Source organism: Staurois parvus, unplaced genomic scaffold (genome assembly GCF_062004578.1).
Source record: "Staurois parvus isolate SC_StPar_1 unplaced genomic scaffold, SC_StPar_1.0 ptg001357l, whole genome shotgun sequence".
In the NCBI taxonomy this organism is placed as follows: Eukaryota; Metazoa; Chordata; class Amphibia; order Anura; family Ranidae; genus Staurois; species Staurois parvus.
Window position 1 is genome coordinate 79,067 of NW_028319153.1, and position 27,268 is coordinate 106,334.

The 27,268-nt window shown below is 47.9% G+C and overlaps 1 protein-coding gene across 1 annotated transcript in view; it reads left to right on the plus strand.

The window, feature by feature from the left end:
- TTC34 (tetratricopeptide repeat domain 34) overlaps positions 1-27,268 on the plus strand; it is an 87,319-nt gene that overhangs the window by 34,118 nt on the left and 25,933 nt on the right. Inside the window, exons 6-7 of the mRNA XM_089661633.1 lie at positions 1,244-1,517; positions 10,482-10,696. Of these exons, the coding sequence (XP_089517759.1) occupies positions 1,244-1,517; positions 10,482-10,696 (489 nt within the window). The remainder of the gene's footprint in view (positions 1-1,243; positions 1,518-10,481; positions 10,697-27,268) is intronic.

Consider the following 27,268-nt stretch of genomic DNA (forward strand, 5'->3'; position numbering starts at 1 on the left):
CCTTTCATAGGCTTTTTTGGGTGTGGTTTGAGTGTGAGCGAGGACACAGGGGCCCCATGATCCTCTATTGCCCGGGGGCCCCATGAGTTGTCAGTCCGCCCCTGCTTATGATCGTATATTCCAAGTATTGATCGAAATGAATTTCACCGTGTGTGTGATACAGGGGCGGACTGACAACTCATGGGGCCCCCAGGCAATAGGGGATCATGGGGCCCCTGTGTCCTTGCCCAAACTCAAAAAAGCCTATGAAAAAGGTACCAGGGGCATCTCATGGGGCCCCCTACTGACCCCGGGCCCTCGGGCAGTGCCTGAGTTTCCAAATGGTCAGTCCGCCCCTGGTGTCATATAGATCGATGGGGTTGTTGACTATAGACTGATTATTCAGATTGATCAGAAAATAAATTGATCGTTTATCAAAGTGTTTTGCCAACATTAATAGATTAGAAGGGAAGTCATGTCTGTTCGATCGTCATTTTGATGAGATGATCGATCGAAGATTACCCTCCGTGGGATGAAGAATCAATCCTGATGACAGGTCCACTTTAATACCCATTCATGAGAACATTCACAATTCCTATGAAAAGGCCGTAGTTCCCCTAGGGGCTCACTGACAACTCATGGGGCCCCCCGGGCAATAGGGGATCATGGGGCCCCTGTGTCCTTGCCCAAACTCAAAAAAGCCTATGAAAAAGGTACCAGGGGCATCTCATGGGGCCCCCTACTGACCCCGGGACCTCTGGCAGTGCCCGAGTTTCCAAATGGTCAGTCCGCCCCTGATTAACCCCTTCCTGCCCAGCCTCCTCGCCCACACTTAAACCACACCCAAAAAAGCCTATGAAAGGCAAGCTGGGGGAAGGTCCTCACCAGGGACGGACTGACAACTCATGGGGCCCCCGGCAATAGGGGATCATGGGGTCACTGTGTTCTCACACACACTCAAACCACACCCAAAAAAAAGTACTAAGGGCATCTCGTGGGGCCCCCTACTGACCCCGGCCCTTGGGTAGTGCCTGAGTTCCCGAATGGTCAGTCCGCTCCTGAGTTCCCCTTTAAGTGGAAACACGGTCAGCGATTGTTCGACGTTCCATTGACTTGCCAAGAATTTAAAGTGGGCCGGCAGCCAATCAGCTCTGTGTACCGATCGTTGTGCCAGAGGTGAATTCAATGGGAGATATGAATGACTTCGCTGCACCAATCTTCACGCATGAAATAATTCGATCTCTCCTTCTCTATAATCACGCAGGAAGCGGTGAGCAGCGTCACGCTGGCCCTCCGGTCGGACGCGGCTTACGTCGCCCGCGAGATCCAATCTCTGCAGCCAGAAGCTCGGTCCCGGATCATCGATTGGCTGCACGACCACTGCAGGAGCTCTTTAATAGACATGTTCGATGCCGATAGGAATTTTCAGAGCGAACTGGAGATCCACGACCTGGAACTGATCGCCGCGACATTGGTGGACATGGAAAACGCGCAGGAAAAAATCCATCTCTTACGCATTGATGTGCTCATTGCAAAAGGTAAGGGCAGGTGTGACTACGGGGCGGGGCAAGAATATCGGGGGGGAGGGGCTTAAGGAAATGTCTCTGCTCCCCCTCCCAGCAGTGACGGGCGCACTCATTCGTGAATTAGTAGGCCAGTCTCGTGACTGGTTTTTTCTTTTTTCCCAATCATCTGGATTCATCATTTATGTGATTTTCCATATCCATTAGGCCCCACTCACACGATTCTGTGTGAGCGATTTTCATGCGATTCCGCGTGCCACGCCCAGGGCAGCCTATTCACTTCAATGAGCTGCTCTAGGTGTGTTTGTCGCCCCAAAAGACGCTCCTCCTCCTTATTGGTTGACAAGCTTCATGTAATTTTTTTAAAAGTTGCGGTTTGCTGCTATTGAGTCGCGTGATAATCCGGGTAAAATTGCACCTCATTTTTCATGCGATTCCGCTTGCCACGTCTAGGGCGGCTTACTCACTTCAATGGGCTGCTCTAGGCGTGTTTGTCGCGCCAAAAGAAGCTCCTCCTCCTTATTAGTTGACAAGCTTCACACATTTTTTTTTAAAGTTGCGTTTTGCCGCGAATGAGTCGCATGATAATTGCACCTCATTTTTCATGCGATTCCGCGTGCCACGCCTAGGGCAGCCTATTCACTTCAATGGATGAGATTTGTCACATTGATAGCGAATCGCAAAAAAAAGACAAAACTTTGGGGGTTTTTTTGGATACTGTGGCTTGCGAGTTTGTGTGAGCGATTTTCATGCGATTCCACGTGCCACGCCTAGGGCGGCCTATTCACTTCAATGGGCTGCTCTAGGCGTGTTTGTCGCCCCAAAGGAAGCTCCTCCTCCTTATTGGTTGACAAGCTTCACGCAATTTTTTAAAAGTTGTGTTTTGCCGCGATTAAGTCGCGTGACAATTTGGGTAAAATCGCACCTAATTTTTCATGCCATTCCATGTGCCACGCCTAGGGCGGCTTACTCACTTCAATGGGCTGCTCTAGGCGTGTTTGTCGCCCCAGAAGAAGCTCCTCCTCCTTATTAGCTGACAAGCTTCACGCAATTTTTTGCGTTTTGCTGCGATTATCATGCGACACAATTGCAGCAAACCGCAACCTCCTTTGGGGTGTAATTTCCAATGAATTTTAGAATTCAGAATGAATGGCACCTGAACGCGCGTTACGCCTTTTGCATCAATTGCCGCGCGCTTGGGAATCGCAAGCAGAATTGCGGCAATTCCGTCTGTGGTTCCAAATCGCCAAGTGTGAATGGGGCCTAAAAATCAAATATTGGCAACTGTCCAAAAAAGATGAAATTTGTCACATTGATAGCGAAATGCAAAAAAAAAGGCAAAACTTTGGGGGTTTTTTTGGATACTGTGGCTTGCGATTTTGTGTGAGCGATTTTCATGCGATTCCACGTGCCACGTCTAGGGCGGCCTATTCATTTCAATGGGCTGCTCTAGGTGTGTTTGCTGCCCCAAAACAAGCTCCTCCTCCTTTTTGGTTGACAAGCTTCACGCAATTTTTTTAAAGTTGCGTTTTGCCCAAAACAAATCGCACGCCAAGTCGCACCCTATTGTCCGCCATTAGAGCGGTCATGTTGGTGTGGTTCCGACTTGGTCGGAGCCGCACCGATTTCAAAAGCAGTCCATGTGTTACTTTTGGTGCGATTTGCATAAACATCTCTGATGTCTTGCAAATCACACCTGAAATCCGCATGTCACCCGACTTTGAAATCCTGCGACTTCACTGTAAGTCGCACGATTTGAAAAGTTGGGCTTGATGTGACTGGGGAGTTACGGCCAAGTTCACACTAAATACGTTTCAGTTGCTTTGTTTCCGCATCCAAAACGCACAGAAAGTAGGTGATATGGTGGTCGGTGTCATAGTTCACATCAGCGCCTGCAGTTCCAGTGCGTTCCGGGTGCAGAAAAAAAAAGTAGCACAGGCTGCATTTTTCCTGCACAGAAATGCACAGGAAGGTGGTGAAACGCACCAAAAAAGCACTGGAACATACTGGAACACACCAAAATGCACTGGAACGCACATATCTATATTTAAATTGAAGAAAAAGAGGGGGAAAAATGAACCGGAACGCACCAGTTATGTCAAAAACGCATGAAAAATGCACTGGAACATATTAGAACACACCAAAACGCACCAAAAACGCACTGGAACATACTGGAACACACCAAAATGCACTGGAACGCACATATCTATATTTAAATTGAAGAAAAAGAGGGGGAAAAATGAACCAGAACGCACCAAAAACGCACTGCAACGCACATTTCTTTATTTAAATTAAAGAAAAAGAGAGGGGGAGAAATTAACCGGAACACACCACGATGTGTCAACAATGCATAAAAAATGCACTGGAACGTACTGGAACACACTAAAACACGCTTAAAACGCACGAAACGCACATAAATTGAAGAAAAAGAGAGAGGGAAAAATTAACTGAAACGCACCAAATTGTGTCAAAAACGCATCAAAAATGTACTGGAACACACTAAAACGCACTAAAAACTCAAAACGCACAGAACGCACATATCTCTATTTAAATTGAGGAAAGAGAAAGGGGGAAAATTGAACCGGAACGCACCAGACATGTCAAAAACGCATAAAAACGCCCTGGAATGCACATCTCTCTATTTAAATTGAGGAAAAAGAGAGGGAAAAATTAACCGGAACATGTAAAAAACGCTTCAAAAACGCACCAGAATGCGTGAAAATGCGCATGCAGACACCCATCCGGACACATCTAGACTGAGTTTCTATGGTGGGGGTTTCTCACTCGAGGAGGACGGGAAGCCGGGATCAGAGGCAGAAGATTGGTCACAGGAATAGCCGGGGTCATCAACGGGCGGGAAATGAGGTACCAAATCAGAAGCAGAGCCGAAGTCAGGAACAGAGCCGGGATCAGGAACTGGCAGCCAATCAGAAGCAGAGCCGAAGTCGGGAACAGAGCCGGGATCAGGAACTGGCAGCCAATCAGAAGCAGAACCGAAGTCGGGAACAGAGCCGGGATCAGGAACTGGCAGCCAATCAGAAGCAGAGCCGAAGTCGGGAACAGAGCCGGGATCAGGAACTGGCAGCCAATCAGAAGCAGAGCCGAAGTCGGGAACAGAGCCGGGATCAGGAACTGGCAGCCAATCAGAAGCAGATCCGAAGTCGGGAACAGAGCCGGGATCAGGAACTGGCAGCCAATCAGAAGCAGAGCCGAAGTTGGGAACAGAGCCGGGATCAGGAACTGACAGCAAATCAGAAGCAGAGCCGAAGTCAGGGACAGAGCCGGGATCAGGAACTGACAACCAATCAGAAGCAGAGCCGAAGTCAGGAACAGAGCCGGGATCAGGAACTGGCAGCCAATCAGAAGCAGATCCGAAGTCAGGAACAGAGCCGGGATCAGGAACCGACAGCAAATCAGAAGCAGATCCGAAGTCGGGAACAGAGCCGGGATCAGGAACTGGCAGCCAATCAGAAGCAGAGCCGAAGTTGGGAACAGAGCCGGGATCAGGAACTGACAGCAAATCAGAAGCAGAGCCGAAGTCAGGGACAGAGGCGGGATGAGGAACTGACAGCCAATCAGAAGCAGAGCCGAAGTCAGGAACAGAGCCGGGATCAGGAACTGGCAGCCAATCAGAAGCAGAGCCGAAGTCAGAAACAGAGCCAGGATCAGGAACCGACAGCAAATCAGAAGCAGATCCGAAGTCAGAAACAGAGCCAGGATCAGGAACCGACAGCAAATCAGAAGCAGATCCGAAGTCGGGAACAGAGCTGGGATCAGGAACCGGCAGCCAATCAGAAGCAGAGCCGAAGTCAGGAACGGAGCCGGGATCAGGAACCGGCAGCCAATCAGAAGCAGAGCCGGACTCAGGAACAGAGCCGGGATCAGGAACCGGCAGCCAATCAGAAGCAGATCCGAAGTCAGGAACGGAGCCGGGATCAGGTACTGGCAGCCAATCCGAAGCAGAGCCGAAGTCAGAAACAGAGGCGGGATCAGGAACTGGCAGCCAATCAGAAGCAGAGCCGAAGTCAGGAACAGAGCCGGGATCAGGAACTGGCAGCCAATCAGAAGCAGAGCCGAAGTCAGAAACAGAGGCGGGATCAGGAACTGGCAGCCAATCAGAAGCAGAGCCGAAGTCAGGAACAGAGCCGGGATCAGGAACTGGCAGCCAATCAGAAGTAGAATCCAAGATCAGGTCAGGATCAAGCTAGGTCAGCAACTAGCATCCTTAATAGACCGGTGCCAACAGGACGCCCATGTATGTAACACATTCCCACATGCATTCCCGTGCGCATGTGTGCGTCTAGTCACTGTTCAATGGGAAATGTCCCGCACATGAGTATTTTTAGGCGTCTTACAGGAATTCCCTGGGAGTCACTAATTTCACTGGTTACCTGCTGAGGATTTGGTTACTTTCTACATACACCCAGGGGCGGACTGACCATTTGGAAACTTGGGCACTGCCCGAGGGCCCGGGGTCAGTAGGGGGCCCCATGAGATGCCCCTGGTACCTTTTTCATAGGTTTTTTTGAGTTTGGGCAAGGACACAGGGGCCCCATGATCCCCTATTGCCCGGGGGCCCCATGAGTTGTCAGTCCGCACCTGCATACACTATATTGCCGCCAGTATTGGTCGGCCGGCCTTTCCACACACATGACCTTTAATGGCCCCCCAGTCTTAGTCTGTAGGGTTCAATATTGAGTTGGCCCCGCCCTTTCCACGCACATGACCTTTAATGGCCCCCCAGTCTTGGTCCGTAGGGTTCAATATTGAGTTGGCCCCGCCCTTTGCAGATATAACAGCTTCAACTCTTCTGGGAAGGCCGTCCACAAGGTTTAGGAGGGTGTCTATGGGAAGGTTGGACTATTCTTCCAGAAGCACATTTGTCAGGTCAGGCACTGATGTCGGGGGAGGAGGCCTGGCTCACAGTCTCCACTCTAATTCATCCCAAAGGTGTTCTATGGGGTTGAGGTCAGGACTCTGTGCAGGACAGTCAAGTTCCTCCACCCCAAACTGGCTCCTCCATGTCTTTATGGACCTTGCTTTGTGCACTGGTGGGCAGTCATGTTGGAACAGGAAGGGGCCATCCCCAAACTCCTCCCACAAAGTTGGGAGCATGAAATTGTCCAAAATGTCGCATTAAGTGTTCCCTTCACTGGAACTAGGGGGCCAAGCCCAACCCCTGAAAAACAACCCCACACCATAATCCCCCCCTCCACCAAACTTTACACTTGGCACAATGCAGTCAGGCAAGTACCGTTCTCCTGGCCACCGCCAAACCCAGACACGTCCACCAGATTGCCAGACAGAGAAGCGTGATTGGTCCCTCCAGAGAACACGTCTCCACTACTCTAGAGTCCAGTGGCGGCGTGCTTTACACCACGGCATCCGACGCTTTGCATTGCACTTGGTGATGGAAGGCTTGGATGCAGCTGCTCGGCCATGGAAACCCATTCCATGAAGCTCTCTACGCACTGTTGTTGGGCTCATCTGAAGGTCACACCAAGTTTGGAGGTCTTTAGCTATTGACTCTGCAGACAGTTGGCGACTTCTGCGCACTGTGCGCTTCAGCATGCGCTGACCCCGCCCTGTCATGTGACGTGGCCTACCACTTGGTGGCTGAGTGGCTGTTGTTCCCAGTTGCTTCCACTTTGTTATAATCCCACTAACAGTTGAGCGTGGAATATTTAGTAGCCAGGAAATGTCACGGATGGACTTATTGCCCAGGTGGCCACCTATCACGGGACCACGCTTGGAGTCACTGAGCTCCTGAGAGCGACCCATTCTTTCACCAATGTTTGTAGAAGCAGTCTGCATGCCTAGGGGATGATTGTATACACCTGTGTCCATGGAGGGGTTTGGAACACCTGAATCACATGACTGGGAGGGGATTGGAGCCCCTGAATCACATGATTGGGAGGGCGGGGCCAATACTTTTGGCAATATAGTGTATATTAGATCAGAAGACCTCCAGTAATAATTAGACTGGTCATGGGTCACGTGTTTTGGCATGTGAGGATGTACAACATACGTGTCACTCAGCATAAAATCACATGACTGTACCCTTGTAGTCGACACGAACCGCAAGTCACGGCAAATTAGCAGCCGGTCATAACGTATATAAAGGCTTCCCTATACGGAGGCGGACATGTGCCCCCCGAGCAACATCGTAAAAATCCTGTAGAGTGATGGATCTTCAGCCGTAAAACTGGACACCTCCTAAGAGTTCCAGAACCAGCGGGGAGAGTTCAGGGGCGGACTGACCATTCGAGCACTAGGGCACTGCCCAAGGGCCCGGGGTCAGTAGGGGGCCCCATGAAATGCCCCTGGTACCTTTTTCATAGGCTTTTTTGAGTGTGGGCAAGGACACAGGGGCCCCATGATCCCCTATTGCCCGGGGGCCCCATGAGTTGTCAGTCCGCCCCTGGGAGAGTTGAATCCCGCCAGGCAGGTAATAACGGACAAAGGAAAGTGCGCAAAGGAGCCGCAAATGGAAGCAAAAAAATGTCCAATGCTCAAAAGAGGACCTGTATAAGTGAGATGTACTTACGTGACGTGGGGCCCCTAGCTAAAATTTAATGGGGACCCCCGACTAACTCTCTTGGGGTGTCATCTGTGACAATATGTGCCTTTCATCTTCACATAAAGGGTTCTATTTATTAAAAAAAAAAATAGGCTGTTCCCTCTTCTTAGTGAATTATCTTTTATTATGACCACTAGATGGAGCTGAGGAGCATAGGAAATATATGTCTTTGTAACAAGAGATACAATGTAGCAATTGGAGAGACTGCTGGAGATTTTACAATTTTTTTGCACAGGGTGGATCCGGTTTTTCTCAGTAGGGGGACCTATCCGCGGATCCTCTGCTGTGCTGGGCAGAACAGGCGGGTGACAGGCCCGTGTCCGCTCCATGTATGCAGAGAGGACACTGACTCCGCCCACTCTGCTCTGTGGATGGAAATGGAACCGGCTGTCAACCCTCGCAGGAGGAGAACGGAACCCCTTCCCGATCCGATGGGGCAACAACAAATGCCCATAGAAGAGAATGGACAGGCAGACCCCCACTCATGTGAAAGGGGCCTAAGGGCCACATCACATGCCATAGGGGCCAAAAAATCAGTTTAATAAATGATTGAATACTTTTTTTTTTTAATTTTTCAGTCATCTAAATGTGATTCAGGAGAACAGAGAAGGAACTTCAGCCATTAATAAAGAATGAGGAAAAATGACGTCAGTCTGTACCCATCAGAGACCCCTCCCTTACATCAGGGCCCCATCAGAGTCCCTCTTACATCAGAATCCTCCGTTACCTTGAGTGTCCCCATTACAGTCCTCCTTACATCAGATTTCACCCTTACTTCAGGGTTCCCTTCAGAGTCCATATTACATAAGATCCTCCCTTACAGCAGAGTTACTGCTAGAGTCTCCCCTTACCCCAGGATCCCCATCCAAGTCTTCCCTTACTTCAGTGCCCTCATCAGAGCTTCCTGTTACTTTAGGATTCTCATCAGAGTCCCCCTTTATGCCAAGGGCCCCATAACAGTCCCCCGTATTTCAGGTCCCCATCAGAGTCCCCTTCTAATTCCCTTCTTATTTCAGGGTCCCCATCAGAGTTCCCTCCTTACTTCAGGGTCCCAATCAGAGACCCCCCTTACTTCAGGTTCCCCATCAGAGTCCCCTCCTTACTTCAGGTTCCCCATCAGAGTCCCTTCCTTCCTTCAGGGTACCCATCAGAGTTCCCCATTCAGGGTCGCCATCAGAGTCCCCTTCTAATTCCCTTCTTATTTCAGGGTCCCCATCAGAGTCCCCTCCTTACTTCAGGGGCCCCATCAGAGTCCCCCTTTACATCAGGGGCCCCATTAGATCCCCCCTTACATCAGGGGCCCCATCATAGTCCCTTCCTTCAGGGTCCCCATCAGAGTCCCCTCCTTACTTCAGGGTCCCCATCAGAGTCCCCTCCTGACTTCAGGGTCCCCATCAGAGTCCCCTCCTTACTTCAGGGTCCCCATCAGAGTTCCCCATTCAGGGTCGTCAGAGTCCCCTTCTAATTCCCTTCTTATTTCAGAGTCCCCATCAGAGTCCCCTCCTTACTTCATGGTCCCAATCAAATTCCCCCCCTTACATGAGGGGTCCCATCAGAGTCCTCCCTTACATGAGGGGTCCCATCAGAGTCCTCCCTTACATGAGGGGTCCCATCAGAGTCCTCCCTTACATGAGGGGCCCCATCAGAGTCCCCCCTTACATCAGGGGCCCCATCAGAGTCCCCTCATTACTTCAGAGGCCCCATCAGAGTCCCCTCCTTACTTCAGGGGCCCCATCAGAGTTCCCCCTTCAGGGGCCCCATCAGAGTTCCCCGTTCAGGGTCCCCTTCAGAGTCCCCTTCTAATTCCTTTCCTATTTCAGGGTCCCAATCAAAGTCCCCTCCTTACTTCAGGGGCCCCATCAGAGTCCCCTCCTTACTTCAGGGGCCACTTCAGAATCCTCCCTTACATGAGGGATCCCATCAGAGTTCCCCCTTACATCAGGGTCCTTTGTTATCTTTAGCATCAGTGTACACCCTTACTTCATGGTCCCCAACAGAGTCCCCCCCCTTACTTCAGGATCCCTTATTTCAGGGTTCTCATCAGGGTCCCCATTACATCTGAGTCTCCACTTACATCAGGGACCCCACCAGAGCCCCCGCTTACTGTTACAGAAGTGAAGACCGCGCACTTCAACTGCGGGCCGGATAAAATCTTATAGTGGACCACGTGTGGTCCGTGGGCCATAATTCGGGGACTCCTGGCCATGAGGGGACTGGTATATAAATGTAACCATTTACTTGCTAGTTCTCTCTACCGTCATCCTGAGCGGCTCACAGTGTGCGGTGAAATCATTGGAAGCCTCTTCAGTCCCAGAGAGGAGCCGCTGCCACTGTGCGAGAACGGAGGGGGTGCCGGAGGTTGGATTTCAATCCATTTTCTCTTCTGCTTTCACCCCCAGAGAACCACGAGGAGGCTTTCACCCACCTGAAGAAGTCTTTCACCAACAGCGCCATCGGTGAATCGGCCAAGGGGCGGTATGGAATTCTCCACGTCAAGTGTCGCAACGTCCTCGCAGCCGCCCAGGAACTCTGCACGCTGGCGGGGACCAATCCGACAGAACTGCGGAACCTGGTGAAGTTCCTGGACAAGCGGCAAAGACAAAGCCTGTCACAGGTAATGGCATGGGGGGGGGGGACCTAATATTAACCCCAGGGGCGGACTGACAACTCATGGGGCCCCCGGGCAATAGGGGATAATGGGGCCCCTGTGTCCTTGCCCAAACTCAAAAAAGCCTATGAAAAAGGTACCAGGGGCATCTCATGGGGCCCGCTACTGACCCCGGGCCCTCGGGCAGTGCCCGAGTTTCCAAATGGTCAGTCCGCCCCTAATTAACCCCTTCCTGTCCAGCCCCGCCGTCCCCCTCCTATTGATGAAGGATTGGCCGATCACATGACCACGATAGTCGCTCTAGCTCCCAATCATTAGTAGAGACTGAGAGCTGCCATTGACAGCTCGGGTCACCGTGCTGGGATTGGCACAGAAACCTCAGCCCCGCCCCCGTGGACACCTATGTGCGCTGTGTACATTTCCGAAATCTTAGCTCCACTTTTTTATTTAATTTTCCATGGAGCAGAAAAGGGTGCGAGGACCTGAAGACACCAGGAAATTCAATGAACAAATCGGTCATGTGACTCAGCCAAGAACGGTTCTCCATCCATGCATTCGCACAGCGCAGGGGGAGGCAACCTGAGAGCCGCAGGACTACAAGTCCCATCATGCCTCTGCAAGTCATAGCTGTAACTGTCAGTTTTGTCATCTTTGCAATGCCTCATGGGAAATGTAGTTCCACAACAGCTAGAGAGCCGCAGGTTGCCTACCCCTGCAGATAATCCCTGTAATGTGTCCAGTAGGCTCGTTTCCCACGTTCAACAGCCCCATCTAGTGGCCACAATGCGGTATTGTCCCAATTGAGGTTTTTCAGGAAAATGCCACATGATGGCCACTAGATGGAGCCGATGATCACAGGAAATAAACAGACATGATTGGGTCGATCCTGCTGTGGGGATTGTTCACTACAGCCGTGCAAAATTCGCACAGCACATTTTTTGTTATAGACCACACAGGGTGTCAGGGTGGCTTTCACACAGCATTTTTTACTAAGGCTGCATTCACACCTGAGCGTTTTGAAGAGTGAAGCTCAAAAATGATCAGAGGGGGAAAAAAAATCAATATTACTCCATGGAGATGGTTCACATCTTCAAGTCGTCTGAAGCAGAACGCCTGAAGCACAAGAAAGGTTTGGAGCTACTTTTGTAGCTCAATTTGGGCAGATGTGCATGTTTTTGGCACATTTTTAGTTCCCATAGAAAATAATAGAAACGCTCTATTGGTGCGCATTTTGTGCGATTTTCTGCTCAAATGAAAAAAAAAAAGTAATAGTATATGAATAAATAAATGTAAATAAAATACAATAAATACACATATAAATAAAATAATCATGATAAATAAATCATAAATAAATAATAATTAACCCCTAACCTTAAAAAGATGAAATAAATTATTATTATTATTATCATTAATAATAATAATAATAATAATAAATTATTGGTATTATTACTTTTTTTAGGTTTTAGGGGGTTAAGGTTATGGGTTAATTATTATTAATTTATTAATTTACAAGTATTTATTTATAATTAGTTTTATTTATTTGTGTATTTATTTACATTTTATATTATTATTATTATTATTATTAATAATAATAATATTTTTTTTTGTTCTGGTTTAGGTGTAGGTGTTTATTTTATTGTTATTGTTATTAGTATTGTTATTATATTAATAGTATACATTTTTTATTATATTTTTTAAGGGGTTAATTATTTTTTATTTATTAATACCTAGTATTTATTTATGATTATTTTTTATTTGTGTATTTAACATTTATTATTATTATTATTATTACTATTCTAATTCAGCACAGTGGCTTAGTGGTTAACACTTTTGCCTTGCAGTAATTGGGTCATGGGTTCGATTCCCAACCATGGTGCCTCCTGCATGGAGTTTGCATGTTCTCCCTGTGTTCGTGTGGGTTTCCTCCAAGTGCTCCAGTTTCCTCCCACACTCCAAAGACATGCTGGTAGGTTAATTGGCTCCTGTCTAAATTGTCCTAGTTTCATCCCTGGCCATGCGGGATCTCCTGCATGGTGGGGGTTGGGGAAAGACCTGACAACCTACCCTGTAAAATAATTGCTAAGAGAATTCATGGAAAAAGTCGCTTACGAGTGACGGTCCATGCAATCGCCAAGGGTCGGATAACGACTGAATGGATAGATAATTATTATTAATAATGTATTTTTTTGTTATGATTTAGGTGTTTAGGTTTAGGTGTTTGTGTTTTATTATTATTATTATTATTGAGTAATAATAATAATAGTATTTTTATATTATATTTTTAAGGGTTTGGTGTTAATTATTAATTTATTATTATCATTACCCTAACAAAAAAATAAATAAATAATGAGAGAATAATAAGTAAAAAGCTCAAAAACGGCTAAAAACACAGTATGAAAAAAATGCTGAAGAATGCTAGGCTCAGATGTGAATGAAGGCTCGGCCCTCCCTGCACCATCATATTATCCTGGTTATTGTTCCTTTGAGGCGAGGATCGCTCCTCCGCTGGTTGCAGGTGAGGCCGGATACGACTAGATGATGAACAGGACATGCCGGCTGTGCGCTGACATTGAAGGATATAGCCCACATTCGGCCTTCATTCCATAACATGTGTGATTTATACAGGAAGGTGTTTTATTACAAGTTGAATTCTTCTGTTTCCAGTCCTCTCAGTCCCGTGTCTGCCTGCGCTCACCGCGCCTCGTAAATCAATGTGCAGCACAGCGAGGCTGGAGATGGAATCCCTTTATTAGAAATACGCGGGGCGTCCTCTGGAAGCGTGACGCAAGCAGGCGCCTGTCCTCACCAGAGTCCTATACTGAGAGACATGGGGGGGGGGGGGGCTGCCATTGCTGAACGCTCATCCGGAAAATGCTAGTTGCATGGAGGAACATAGCTGGTGTGTGTACCCTGAGATACCCAGCAGCTCCCATTATTATTATTATACAGTATTTATAAAGCGCCAATAGTTCGCTCAGCGCTGTACATTACAAAGGGGGACAGAACATGTGACAGAACAATACCAATACAATGCAAAACATGAGGGGATCGAGGGCCCTGCTCTTTCGAGCTTACAATCTAGGAGGGAGGGGATGGTGGCACAGGAGGAGATAGCTGTGGGGGATGGAGTGGTAGGAAGAGTGGAGGAGGTCGAGAATTAGCAGGGGGCAGGGTAGGCTTCCCTGAAGAGGTGGGTTTTCTGGGTGCGCCTAAAGGAGAGGAGAGTAGGTGATAGTCTGATGGATTGGGGTAGGGAGTTCCAGAGTATGGGTGACACCCTGGAGAAGTCCTGGAGGCGGGCATGGGAGGAGGAGACCAGGGAACTAGAGAGAAGGAGGTCTTGTGAGGAGCGGAGTGTGCGTGTTGGGCGGTACTTGGATATTAGGTCAGTGATGTAGTTCGGGGCAGTATGGTGGACGGCTTTGTACGTCAGTGTTAGGATTTTGAATTTGATCCGTTGGGCAATCGGAAGCCAGTGGAGGGATTGGCAGAGAGGGGTGGCGGACACTGAGTGGAGGCCAGTGGAGGGATTGGCAGAGGGGGATGGAGGACACTGAAAGGGGACCAGTGGAGGGATTGGCAGAGGGGGGTGGCTGAGACAGAGCGGTTGGAAAGGTGAATGAGTCTGGCAGCCGTATTCAGGATGGACTGAAGCGGGGATAGCCAGCGGCGAGGCAGGCCAGTGAGGAGGGAGTTGCAGTAGTCGAGTCGTGATATGATGAGGGAGTGGATGAGCTGTTTAGTGGTTTCTGGGGTTAGGAACGTGCGGATTTTGGCGATGTTGCGGAGGTGGAGTCTGCACGAGTTTGTTAAAGATTGGACTTGGGGCTGGAAGGATAGGTTGGAGTCCAGAATGACACCCAGTACTCTGGCCTGCGGGGCGGGTTTGATGGTGGCGTTGTTGGATGTGATGGAGAAGTCAATGGGGGGTGGTGTCCGGGCTGGGGGGAAGACAAGAAACTCGGTTTTGGAGAAGTTCAGTTTAAGGAAGTGGAGCGACATCCAGTCTGATATGTCGCTCAGTAGGTGTGTGATTCGGGTGGAGACTGAGGGGGTGAGGTGGGGGGTTGAGAGATTGATTTGTGTGTCGTCGGCATAGAGGTGGTAGTTGAAGCCGTGAGAGTGTATGAGTTGGCCAAGGGAGGAGGAGTAGATGGAGTATAGAAGGGGCCCGAGGATGGAGCCCTGAGGGACCCCAACAGAGAGGGTGAGTGAGGGGGAGGTGGTAGCGTTATAGGTAACGCTGAAGGAGCGTTGTGACAGGTAGGATGAGAGCCAGGAGAGAGCGGAATCTCTGAGGCCGAGGGAGTGCAGTTTATTAAGGAGGAGGGGGTGGTCGACTGTGTTGAAGGCCGCAGAGAGGTCAAGGAGTAGAAGCACTGAATAGTGACCGTTAGCTTTGGCGGTTAGCAGGTCGTTGGAGAGTTTGAGTAAGGCCGTTTCGGTGGAGTGTAGGGGACAGAAGCCAGACTGTAGCGGGTCGAGGAGGTTGTTGTCGTTGAGGTGAGAGCTTAGGCGATTGTAGACTAGGCGCTCGAGGAGTTTGGATGTGAATGGGAGCAGGGAGATGGGTCTGATAGATAGATCTATTTCTTTCTATATATAGATGTTGCTTGGCGCCATTTTTTTTTCCCAGTGGAAACGCGTGGGGAACACAGTTGTGGCACCTACAGCACTGAATGTATGTAATGGCAAGTGGTTCTGGCATGTGCTGGAGGGTCTATTGATGCTGGCTGCTAGGGGATCTGTTGTCACAGGGGGATCATTTCTTTGTTGGGTTTTTTTTTTGGGGGGGGGGCGTATTGTTTCTGGGGAAGTCTATTTTTGCTGGTGGGAATCTGTTGTTGCTGGGAGGGATCTACTGTTGAGGAAGGGTCCTATTGATGCTGACCACTGAAGGGTCTATTGATGCTGTCTGCTGAGAGATCTGCTGTTGCTGGTGGGTATCTATTGTTGCTGGGGTGGATCTATTGTTGCTGGAAGGGGTATCTTGTTGCAATGGTATATTGTTGCTGGGGATTCTATTGTTGCTGAGGGGGTATTTGGTTGTGGGGGTCTATTGTTGCTGGGGTGGATCTATTGTTGCTGAAAGAGGTATTTTGTTGCAGTGGTCTATTGTTGCTTAGGGGTGGTCTATTGTTGCTGGGGATTCTATTGTTGCTGAGGGGGTATTTTGTTATGGGGGTCTATTGTTGCTGGTGGGGATCTATTGTTGCTGGGGGTCACTTGTTGCTGGGGGGATCTACTGTTGAGGAAGGGTCCTATTGATTCTTACCACAGAAGGGTCTATTGATGCTGGCTTCTGGGATATCTGTTGTTGCTGGTGGGTATCTATTGTTGCTGGGGTGGATCTGTTGTTACTGGAAGGGGTATTTTATTGCAATAGTCTATTGTTGCTTGGGGGGTGATCTATTGTTTCTGGGGGGTCTATTGTTGCTGAGGGGGGTCTATTGTTTCTGGGGTGGATCTGTTGTTGCTGGAAGGGGTATTTTGTTACAATGCTCTATTGTTGCTGGGGGATCTATTGCTGCTGAGGGTGTATCGCACAGTGCGCAGAAGTTGCCAACTGTCTGCAGAGTCAATAGCTAAAGACCTCCAAACTTGGTGTGGCCTTCAGATGAGCCCAACAACAGTGTGTAGAGAGCTTCATGGAATGAGTTTCTATGGCCGAGCAGCTGCATCCAAGCCTTCCATCACCAAGTGCAGTGCAAAGTGTCGGATGCTGTGGTGTAAAGCACGCCGCCACTGGACTCTAGAGCAGGGGAGACATGTTCTCTGGAGGGACCAATCACACTTCTCTGTCTGGCAATCCGATGGACGTGTCTGGGTTTGGCGGTGGCCAGGAGAACGGTACTTGCCTGACTGCATTGTGCCAAGTGTAAAGTTTGGTGGAGGGGGGATTATGGTGTGGGGTTGTTTTTCAGGGGTTGGGCTTGGCCCCCTAATTCCAGTGACGGGAACTCTTAAGGCGACATTTTGCCCAATTTCATGCTCCCAACTTTGTGGGAAGAGTTTGGGGATGGCCCCTTCCTGTTCCAACATGACTGCCCACCAGTGCACAAAGCAAGGTCCATAAAGACATGGAGGAGCCAGTTTGGGGTGGAGGAACTTGACTGTCCTGCACAGAGTCCTGACCTCAACCCCATAGAACACCTTTGGGATGAATTAGAGCGGAGACTGTGAGCCAGGCCTCCTCCCCCGACATCAGTGCCTGACCTGACAAATGTGCTTCTGGAAGAATGGTCCAACCTTCCCATAGACACCCTCCTAAACCTTGTGGACGGCCTTCCCAGAAGAGTTGAAGCTGTTATAGCTGCAAAGGGCGGGGCCAACTCAATATTGAACCCTACGGACTAAGACTGGGGGGCCATTAAAGGTCATGTGTGTGGAAAGGGCGGGGCCAACTCAATATTGAACCCTACGGACTAAGACTGGGGGGCCATTAAAGGTCATGTGTGTGGAAAGGCAGGCCGAGCAATACTTTCTGCAATCTAGTGTAGATGTTGCTCGGCACTGTTCCCCTGTGACGAAGACACATTTATAAAGATCATTTCATTGACAGCTAGATGCAGAGACTTTGTGCGCCGGCATATATTTATATCCTATATTGGGAAAAAATTTTTGGAAAAAATGTTTTCTTTAAAACACCAAATATTTTATTTAGGGAAGCTAGATGGACCTAAAAGGAGAAGACGCTCACTGATGACGTCACACACAAGTGAGCAGAGTGACGTCATCGGTGTGCAGCTTCTTCAGTATATTTGTACAGAGTAAGGATGGGCTCCTTGGCCCTGCACCCAATCAGCTTTGCAGAGATGGAGGCCTGGAGCTGTGAATCCTGCATGACCTCCATGAAGTGTTCATATTTGCACCTATTGCTGTTAAACGTTTTCTAACTGGAAAGAAAAAGAAAACTAATAAGCAGATTAAAATGTTTAAAATGTTTAGATATGTAAATTAGCCATAGAGTCAACCGACAACCGAGAAGGAGCAGCTGCTAAACCTGGAATGTAGGTATCATTGACCTCTGGCCTGTAGGTATCATTGACTTCTGGCCGGTAGGTATCATTGACCTCTGGCCTGTAGGTATCATTGACTCTGACCTGTAAGTATTGACCTCTGGCCTGTAGGTATCATTGACTTCTGGCCTGTAGGTATCATTGACCTCTGGCCTGTAGGTATCTTTGACCTCTGGCCTGCAGGTATCATTGACTCTGGCCTGTAGGTATTGACCTCTGGCCTGTAGGTATCATTGACCTCTGACCTGTAGGTATCATGGACCTCTGGCCTGTAGGTATCATTGACTTCTGGCCTGTAGGTATCATTGACCTCTGCCCTGTAGGTATCATTGACCTCTGACCTGTAGGTATCATGGACTTCTGGCCTGTAGGTATTATTGACCTCTGGCCTGTAGGTATCATTGACCTCTGGCCTGTAGGTATCATTGACCTGTGGCCTGTAGGTATCATTGACCTGTGGCCTGTAGGTATCATTGACCTCTGGCCTGTAGGTATCATTGACCTCTGGCCTGTAGGTATCGTTGACCTGTGGCCTGTAGGTATCGTTGACCTCTGGCCTGTAGGTATCGTTGACCTCTGGCCTGTAGGTATCGTTGACCTCTGGCCTGTAGGTATCATTGACCTCTGGCCTGTAGGTATCATTGACCTCTGGCCTGTAGGTATCATTGACCTCTGGCCTGTAGGTATCATTGACCTCTGGCCAACTGTCCTTTTCTTTCACATTTGGGAAAATACGTGTGGTGTTGGTGTCAAGACTGCAGACACATTTTCTCACATGTGCGTTTTATGGACGGTGGGACCCATGACTGCTATGTGACTCGTCATCCACCTCACTTGGTCAGCCCCTCCAGTAATGGCTTGTCACATGGACAGGCTGAGAGACGAACATCTACTTCTCATTAAAGTTGTTTTTTTGTTGGTCTTTTTCTCTGCTGAGATAGCCCCGGGCTCAGGACCATACATACAACATTCCTATAGACAGCTCGGTCCTCTGAGCGCAGAGCAGAGACTATCGGCTTTTCCCAGAGTGTAATCTCATCACATAGGTTGCTTTGAGGAGTAATAAGTTATAACCAGGGGCGGACTGACCAAGCACTCGGGCACAGCCCGAGGGCCCAGGGTCAGTAGGGGGCCCCATGAAATGCCCCTGGTACCTTTTTTAGGCTTTTTTGGGTGTGCTTTGAGTGTATGCAAGGACACGGGCTCCATGATCCCCTATTGCCCGGGGGCCCCATGAGTTGTCAGTCTGCCCCTGGTTATAAGTCGACACATACGGGGTAAAATGGCAAGTAAAGGTTCATTTCCCACATCTGTGGCTTTTTAAATTGCAGTTGGTGTCTGTGTATAAATTGAAGTGGTGCACCGAAATGTAAATTCTGGTGCCGAAACCGAGAATTCAGGATGCACTTGGCCGAAAACCAAAACCGGAATGGATGTATTTTAACCATTTCCCGTCCAGCTGTTGTATATAAACGGCCAGACGGTGGCAGTGCAGGGTCAGGTGGCCGTTTATAAATGGACTCCCCGCCCCCTGCTTGTGCGCGCTCCCTGGGAGTGCGCAGCAACCCGATCCGGTCCCTGCTGTGTCCTCCGGACACAGTGAAACACGGATCCTCGGACGGGACCTCTGTGCGAGGTCCCGATCATGTGATCACCGATTGGCCAATCCGTGATCACATGCAGAGTAGTAAGCAAGATGTCACTTCTGACATCATTACTTACTACGTGTGCAATCTGTGAATGATCACAGAGGTCACATGGTACAGGGCTATTCACAACAACCTTGCACCATGTGACAAGCTGTGACCAATCACAGCTCACATAGTAGTTCTCAATGGCTGCAAGAATGCAGCCAGAGAGAAGGAGAAATTATTGATTTTACAGCCTTTATGGGTGTAAAAGCAATCAGTGTAAAAAAAAAATAAATAAAAAATCACCTTCCACAAGTAGTACAGTGTCACCATGGTGACACTGTACTGCTAGGGTGACAGTATGTAAAAACATAAATAATAAAAAAATTAAAAAAATGTTTAACAATTATAATTTTTGGTTTTAAACTAATTTGGGTTATTTTTTTTTTTTTTACTAAAAAGATAACGGAATACATTTTGGCCAAGATTTATGATGAAAAACTATTTGCAAAATTTTATAAGAAAAACACTTTTTTCAAAATTTTTGGACTTTTTCATTCACATAGCAAAAAAAAAATAAAAATCCCAGTGGTGAATAAATAGCACCAAAATAAAGCTTTACCTATCTCAAAAAAAATGGTAAAAAATTCATATGGGTACAGTGTTGCATGACCGCGCAATTGTCATTCAAAGTGTGATAGCGCTGAAAGCTGAAAATTGGCCTGGACTGGAAGGGGGTGAAAGTGTCTGGACTGGAAGGGGGTAAAAGTGTCTGGACTGGAAGGGGGTGAAAGTGTCCGGACTGGAAGGGGGATGAAAGTGTCCAGACTGGAAGGGGGATGAAAGTGTCCGGACTGGAAGGGGGTGAAAGTGTCCGGACTGGAAGGGGGTGAAAGTGTCCGGACTGGAAGGGGGTGAAAGCGTCCGGACTGGAAGGGGGTAAAAGCGTCCGGACTGGAAGGGGGTGAAAGTGTCCGGACTGGAAAGGGGTGAAAGTGTCCGGACAGGAAGGGGGTAAAAGTGTCCGGACAGGAAGGGGATGAAAGTGTCCGGACTGGAAGGGGGTAAAAGTGTCCGGACAGGAAGGGGGTGAAAGTGTCCGGACTGGAAGGGGGGGAAAGTGTCCGAACTGGAAGGGGGGGAAAGTGCCCGGACTGGAAGGGGGTGAAAGTGTCCGGACTGGAAGGGGGTGAAAGTGTCCGGACTGGAAGGGGGTGAAAGTGTCCGGACTGGAAGGGGGGGGAAGTGTCCGGACTGGAAGGGGGTGAAAGTGTCCAGACTGGAAGGGGGTGAAAGTGTCCGGACTGGAAGGGGGTGAAAGTGTCCGGACTGGAAGGGGGTGAAAGCGTCCGGACTGGAAGGGGGTAAAAGCGTCTGGACTGGAAGGGGGTGAAAGCGTCCGGACTGGAAGGGGGTAAAAGTGTCCGGACAGGAAAGGGGTGAAAGTGTCCGGACTGGAAGGGGGTAAAAGTGTCCGGACAGGAAGGGGGTGAAAGTGTCCGGACTGGAAGGGGGGGAAAGTGTCCAAACTGGAAGGGGGGGAAAGTGCCCGGACTGGAAGGGGGTGAAAGTGTCCGGACTGGAAGGGGGTGAAAGTGTCCGGACTGGAAGGGGGTGAAAGTGTCCGGACTGGAAGGGGGTGAAAGTGTCCGGACTTGGAAGTGGTTAAAAATTAATATATATTGTTTGGAAAAAAAATACACTTTTATGATTTAAAAAAAAACACAATATATACCCCTTTTTTTAAAAAAAAATATGAAAGATGACGTTATGGCTTTAAAGTTGCTTTAAAATTGCGCACGCTTGTGGAATGGCGTTAAACTGCGGTACTTAAAAATCTCCCTGGGTGACGCTTTAAAAATTTCTACAGGTTAGCAGTGTAAAGTTACAGAGGAGGTCTAGTGCGAAAATTATTGCTGTTGCTCTGACGTTCGTGGCGATACCTCACATGTGTGTTTTGAAGACCATTTACATATGTGGGTGTGGCCTACGTATGCGTTCACCACTACATGCGAGCACGGAGGGATGGGGGCACTTTTTCTTTCTTAGTTTTTATTTAATTTTTTGTCCCTTGAAAAAAAAATGGAATCAGTTTTATTCCTATCTCAAGGAATGCATGCATCCCCTGTGATAGAAATAGTTAGTGACAGGTCCTCTTTATGGAGAGATATGGGGTCAATAAGACCCCACATCTTTCCTCTACAATGTAAAGCATTGGATCTAAAAAAGCAATAATCTAGTGCTTTAAAAAAAAAAAGGCCGTGCTTACAAGAAATGAACATAAATCACCAGCGCCAAAATTAAAACAAAAATAAAATAAATTAAAATAAAATAAATTAAATGCTGCTGTACATCAGTGTAAACCTACACCAAGAAAAATCTAAACAACACAAACAGCACAAAATAATTTGTTATAGTGCTGAATCACAACTTATATGCAAAAATATATATTATAAATAATATTAACAAAATAAATATTAATAAAAAAATAAAAAATATATAATAAATATTAAATATAAAAATTATAATATTAAAAAAATATAAAATATATAATTACTTGCTTACAAGACGCCGGAACCGGAAGTGACATCGCTCTGGTCCTCCAAGGACATAGAGATGAGTGGAGGCCATCTTTCCTCCACTTATCTCTATGCCCAGATCATTCGGTGGTTTCTCAGGTAAAGCTGAGAACCACTGAGTGGTTGGCAGGCAGGCGGGCGGCGGCGGCAAGGGGGCGGGATTATTTTCGGTACCTGTATTAGTGCTTATTTTCATATCAGCTAATGGCTGATAGGGGTGTTTTTGGCCAAAACGTTTCGGCCACCGAAATTTCGGTTCACCCCTAATAAATAGTCAATGAGTTTGTTAGCTCTCACATGGATACAGGCTAGATACTGAGCCATGGGGAGCAGAAAAGAACTGTCAACAGATGTGCGTGACAAGGTAATGGAGCTTTATACAGATATCAAAAGCCTTGAATATGCCAGTCAGTACTGTTTAATCACTTATTAGGAACTGGAAAGTTCAGGGATCTCTTGATACGAAGCCAAGGTCAGGTAGACCAAGAAAGATTGCCCTCACAACTGCCAGAAGAATTGTTCCAGATACAAAGAAAAAGCCACAGGTCACCTCAGGAGAAATACAGACTGCTCTGTAAAAAAAGATGATGTGGTTGTTGCAAGGAGCACAATACAACGATACTTGAACAAAAATGAGCTGCATGGTCAAGTTGACAGAAAGTAGCCTTTACTGCACCAATGCCACAAAAATGTGGTGAGGCGTGTCAAGGTGTTGTCAGGCATATTATAACTGAGCTTTTTTGAGGCATTGGCGCCGTAAAGGCTTCTTTCTGTCAACTCAACCATACAGCTAATTTTTGTTCAAGTTTCGGCGTATTGTGCTCTTTCAAAACAACCACGCTGTATTTTTCCAGATCAGCCTGTATTTCTCCTGAGGTTACCTCTGGGTGTTCCTTTGTATCCCGAACAATGCTTTTGGCAGTTGTGGCTGCGATCTTTTTTGGTCTTACTGACCTTGGCTTGGTATCAAGAGATCCCTGAATTTTCCACTTCGAAGTGATTGAACAGTACAGACCAGCATATTTAAGGATATCTTTTCATATCTTTTTTGATTTTTATAAAATTCCATTACCTTGTTACGCAGGTCTTTTGACAGTTCTTTTCTGCTTCCCATGGCTCAGTATCTAGCTTCCTCACTGCATCCACGTGAGTGCCAACAAACTCATTGACTATTTATACACAAACACTAGCTGCAATTTGAAAAGCCACAGATGTGGGAAAATAACATTGTAATTGCCACATTAACCCGTGTGTGTCACCTTGTGTGTCTGTACCAAGGCCGAACATTCCAGGGGATGGAAACTATGCATTTAACATACCTGTGGGATCCCTCTAGAAGCTGGAAATCCTGCCATATTTAAGGCTTTGGATATCTTTTTAAATCCTTTTCCATCTTTATAAAGTTCCATTACCTTGTTATGCAGGTCTTTTGACAGTTCATTTCTGCTCCCCATGGCTCAGTATCCAGGTCCATGGTCCATGGCCAGCGGCTGCCCTGCTGCATTGCACACCCAGGAAGTCTCCTGCTTGGCATGGGTACCATTCCGAGTAACATCACTGACTCCTCCAGTCACAGAACACTGTGTGCCCCCACCCCCACAGTGCTGCCGGCTTCTCTTCTTTCCTTTCCATCTGCAAGCATGCAATAGGATCCTTCAGGATGGAGAGTGGGGAAAGGATCCGGTAAATATGTCACATTTACCAGCCCCTTCCTTTCCTGAATGAACACAATGAATGATCTGTAACAATCACTCACTGTGTTCATAACTGAAGCATAGTAAACTGTATTTTCGGTTTGTTTGTTTTTTTGGTGGGGGGACCTTATCAGGTTGGCTGTATGGGGCCCCATGGTTTCTAACAAGGACCAAGGGATCGTATTAACTCTTCTAAGTGCCACCTACACCACTCTTCTGCCTCACAGATACCCCTCTACACAGATGCTGCTCTGGTAATTTTCATAACTGAAGCATAGTAATCTGTATTTTGGGTTTGTTTTTTTTGGTGGAGGGGCCTTATCAGGTTGGCTGTATGGGGCCCCATGGTTTCTAACAAGGACCAAGGGGTCATATTAGCTCTTCTAAGTGCCACCTACACCACTCTTCTGCCTCACAGATATCCCTCTACACAGATGCTGCTCTGGTAATGTTCATAACTGAAGCATAGTAAACTGTATTTTGGGTTTGGGATTTTATGGTGGAGGGGCCCTATCAGGTTGGCTGTATGGGGCCCCATGGATTCCAACAAGGACCAAGGGATCGTATTAGCTCTTCCAAGTGCCACCTACACCACTCTTCTGCCTCACAGATACCCCTCTACACAGATGCTGCTCTGGTAATGTTCATAACTGAAGCATAATAAACTGTATTTTGGGTTTGTTTTTGTTTTTTTATGGAGGGGCCCTATCAGGTTGGTTGTATGGGGCCCCATGGTTTCTAACAAGGACCAAGGGATCGTATTAGCTCTTCCAAGTGCCACCTACACCTCTCTTTTGCCTCACAGATACCCCTCTACACAGATGCTGTTCTGGTAATGTAGCCTCATTACAGTGACAACCTCAGTGCCGGAATTATTCCAATGTGCCGCTAATATTGCTAAGGACTTCTGCGCATTTGTCGCCGGTGCCGCTGAGATGCTGACACCAGAATGTTCTGAAACTGTTAGGCCAGTTGACTCGCTGTTGCTCTTCACTGTTTTTGTTATCTTCATTCAACTAAATAATAATTGTGTCCCTTTACTGGGAATGGTGGACCATTCTTCTATATTGGGTACCAACTAATAGGCCCTTCCCACATGCATAGGGCCAATGTGACTATATAAAAATATCCATACCTGGAATTCTTTAAAAATGTAAAAATAGAAGTCGTGCCTAAGAGCAGACCCAACAAGATGCAAGTCATCACCTTCACAACTTTCTTTGGATTATTAAGTAGTTGCCGACCGCAGGTATCCGAATGACGGCTGCACTGCGGCTGTCCAGTTCTGGGAGGCCGTCACATGATGTCCTCCCAGAACGCGCTCTCCTGCGCGCCCCCGGTGGCGCGCACGCGGAGATCTCCGTGATCGCTGTGTCCTACGGACACAGCTGATCACATGATGTGGTAAAAGGCCAATCCTTTTACCACATGATCAGCTGTGTCCAATGACACGCTGATCACCAGGAAATGCAGTTGCCGATACTTGGCTGCACTTTCCTCATGCTGTCAGAGCGTGAGGAAAGTACTGCCGAGAACCAGCAGTTGTCAGAGCGAGGATCAGCACCGATCATCAGGGCACTGATGATCAGAGCCCAGCAGTGCCACCCACCAGTTCTGCCCACCCGTGCCCATTAGTGCCACCCACCAGTGCCCATCAGTGCCACCCACCAGTGCCCATCAGTGCCACCCACCAGTGCCATCCACCAGTGCCCATCAGTGCCACCCACCTGTGCCCATTAGTGCTACCCACCTGTGCCCACCAGTGCCGCCCATCAGTGCAGCTCAGCAGTGCCACCAGTCAGTGCCGCCCAGCAGTGCCAGCAGTCAGTCCCAGCAGTGCCGCCTATCAGTGCCGCCTATCAATACCCATCATCAGTGCCAGCTCATCAGTGCCACCTATCAGTGCTGCCTATCCATGCCGCCTATCAGTGCCACCTATCAGTGCCCATCAGTGCTACCTATTAGTGCAGCCTCATCAATGCACATCAGTGAAGGAGGAAAATGATGCAAAGTTTTATAATAGAAACAAAGAAACTTTTTTTTTGCTTTTTTTTGTTTATAGCTTAAAAATTAAAACACCCAATGGCAAGTAAATGCCACCAAAAGAAAGCTCTATTTGTGAGAAAAAAATGATAAAAATTTCATATGAGTACAGTGTTGCATGACCGCGCAATTGTCATTCAAATTGTGACAGCACTGAAAGCTGAAAATTGGCCTGGACAGGAAGGGGGTGTAAGTGCCCGGTAGGCAAGTGGTTAAAGCGTCCATACTAGGGTTCAAGATGGAGTAGCCCTTTAAAACTCTTTTTGTGTATTCCAGCAGCATGTCATGGTATAGTGAAGAATGCATCATTACTTCCCAAGCAAAGTAAGGAGGTCATTAATCTCCAAATGACGTCCGCAGTGCTCACTAAAGCGCTATCCTGTATCAATCTGTGTAAATGAATTACGTGCCGCTCGTCAAACACAATTTATTTTGCCATTAAGCTTTGTCAAAAAGGCATTTGAAGTTGAATTAACCGCCAGAAACACCCAAAACAGGTTTATTGATGTTGTGTTTTTGCCAGGTGTACGGGCTGGAGAGCATCCAAAACATCCATTTCTCACACCCAGGTGGCATCTTAGAGGAGGCTTTAGTAAGCTTTTCTCTAGGGGCTACGTCTACAGAAACTGCAGGAGAGCAGGACTGGGGGCATTACATACAGTAGATGTTCATGTGCTTCCTTTCATCTTCTCTAACGCAGTAGATAAACGACAGCTTGAGTATAATTGGTTGCCATGGGCCAGACTTTGAGGTCTAAAGTTGGGGCACTGGTGTGGTGTCCTGTGTGTAAGGTGTCAGAATGGGGTGGACTCCCGGAGAAGAAGGTATGAGGCCTCCATGAATAAACAGTGAGACTGATGGGTACAATTTGGTTTGCATCTGCAGAGGATGGGGCTGAGTTTCAGAAGCCCAAAAAGTAGAAAGCCCAGAGCTGTCCTGTGTGTAAGGTGTCAGAATGGGGTGGACTCCCGGAGAAGAAGGTATGAGGCCTCCATGAATAAACAGTCAGACTGATGGGTAAAATTTGGTTTGCATCTGCAGAGGATGGGGCTGAGTTTCAGAAGCCCAAAAGGTAGAAAGCCCAGAGCTGTCCTGTGTGTAAGGTGTCAGAATGGGGTGGACTCCCGGAGAAGAAGGTATGAGGCCTCCATGAATAAACAGTGAGACTGATGGGTAAAATTTGGTTTGCATCTGCAGAGGATGGGGCTGAGTTTCAGAAGCCCAAAAGGTAGAAAGCCCAGAGCCATACAATCATCAAGGCAACCGAAGCAGGAGCATAGGTTCTGGTGAATGTCCAGGGGGATCAGATGCAACCTTCATACTTCTGCAATAAACCAGGGGGCTAGCACAAGTAGTACTTCTACCTATAACTTCACAAAGGAGGATGACTTGTTGGGGATTTGTGTCTGGTGGGCTAGGCCAGGCCAATACAGACAATGCAAATATGGCAATTACTCTGAGCCTCTCGCAAGCTGCAATCCTTATCGATGTCAATAGAAGTGATAGAGTGGCCAAAGCTTCTACCTTGCCTAGGGTCCCATTTTGTTTAAACCCATCTCTGTAAAGGTCCAACACATAGCCTGTGGAACAATTAATTAAAATGTAGCCTCTG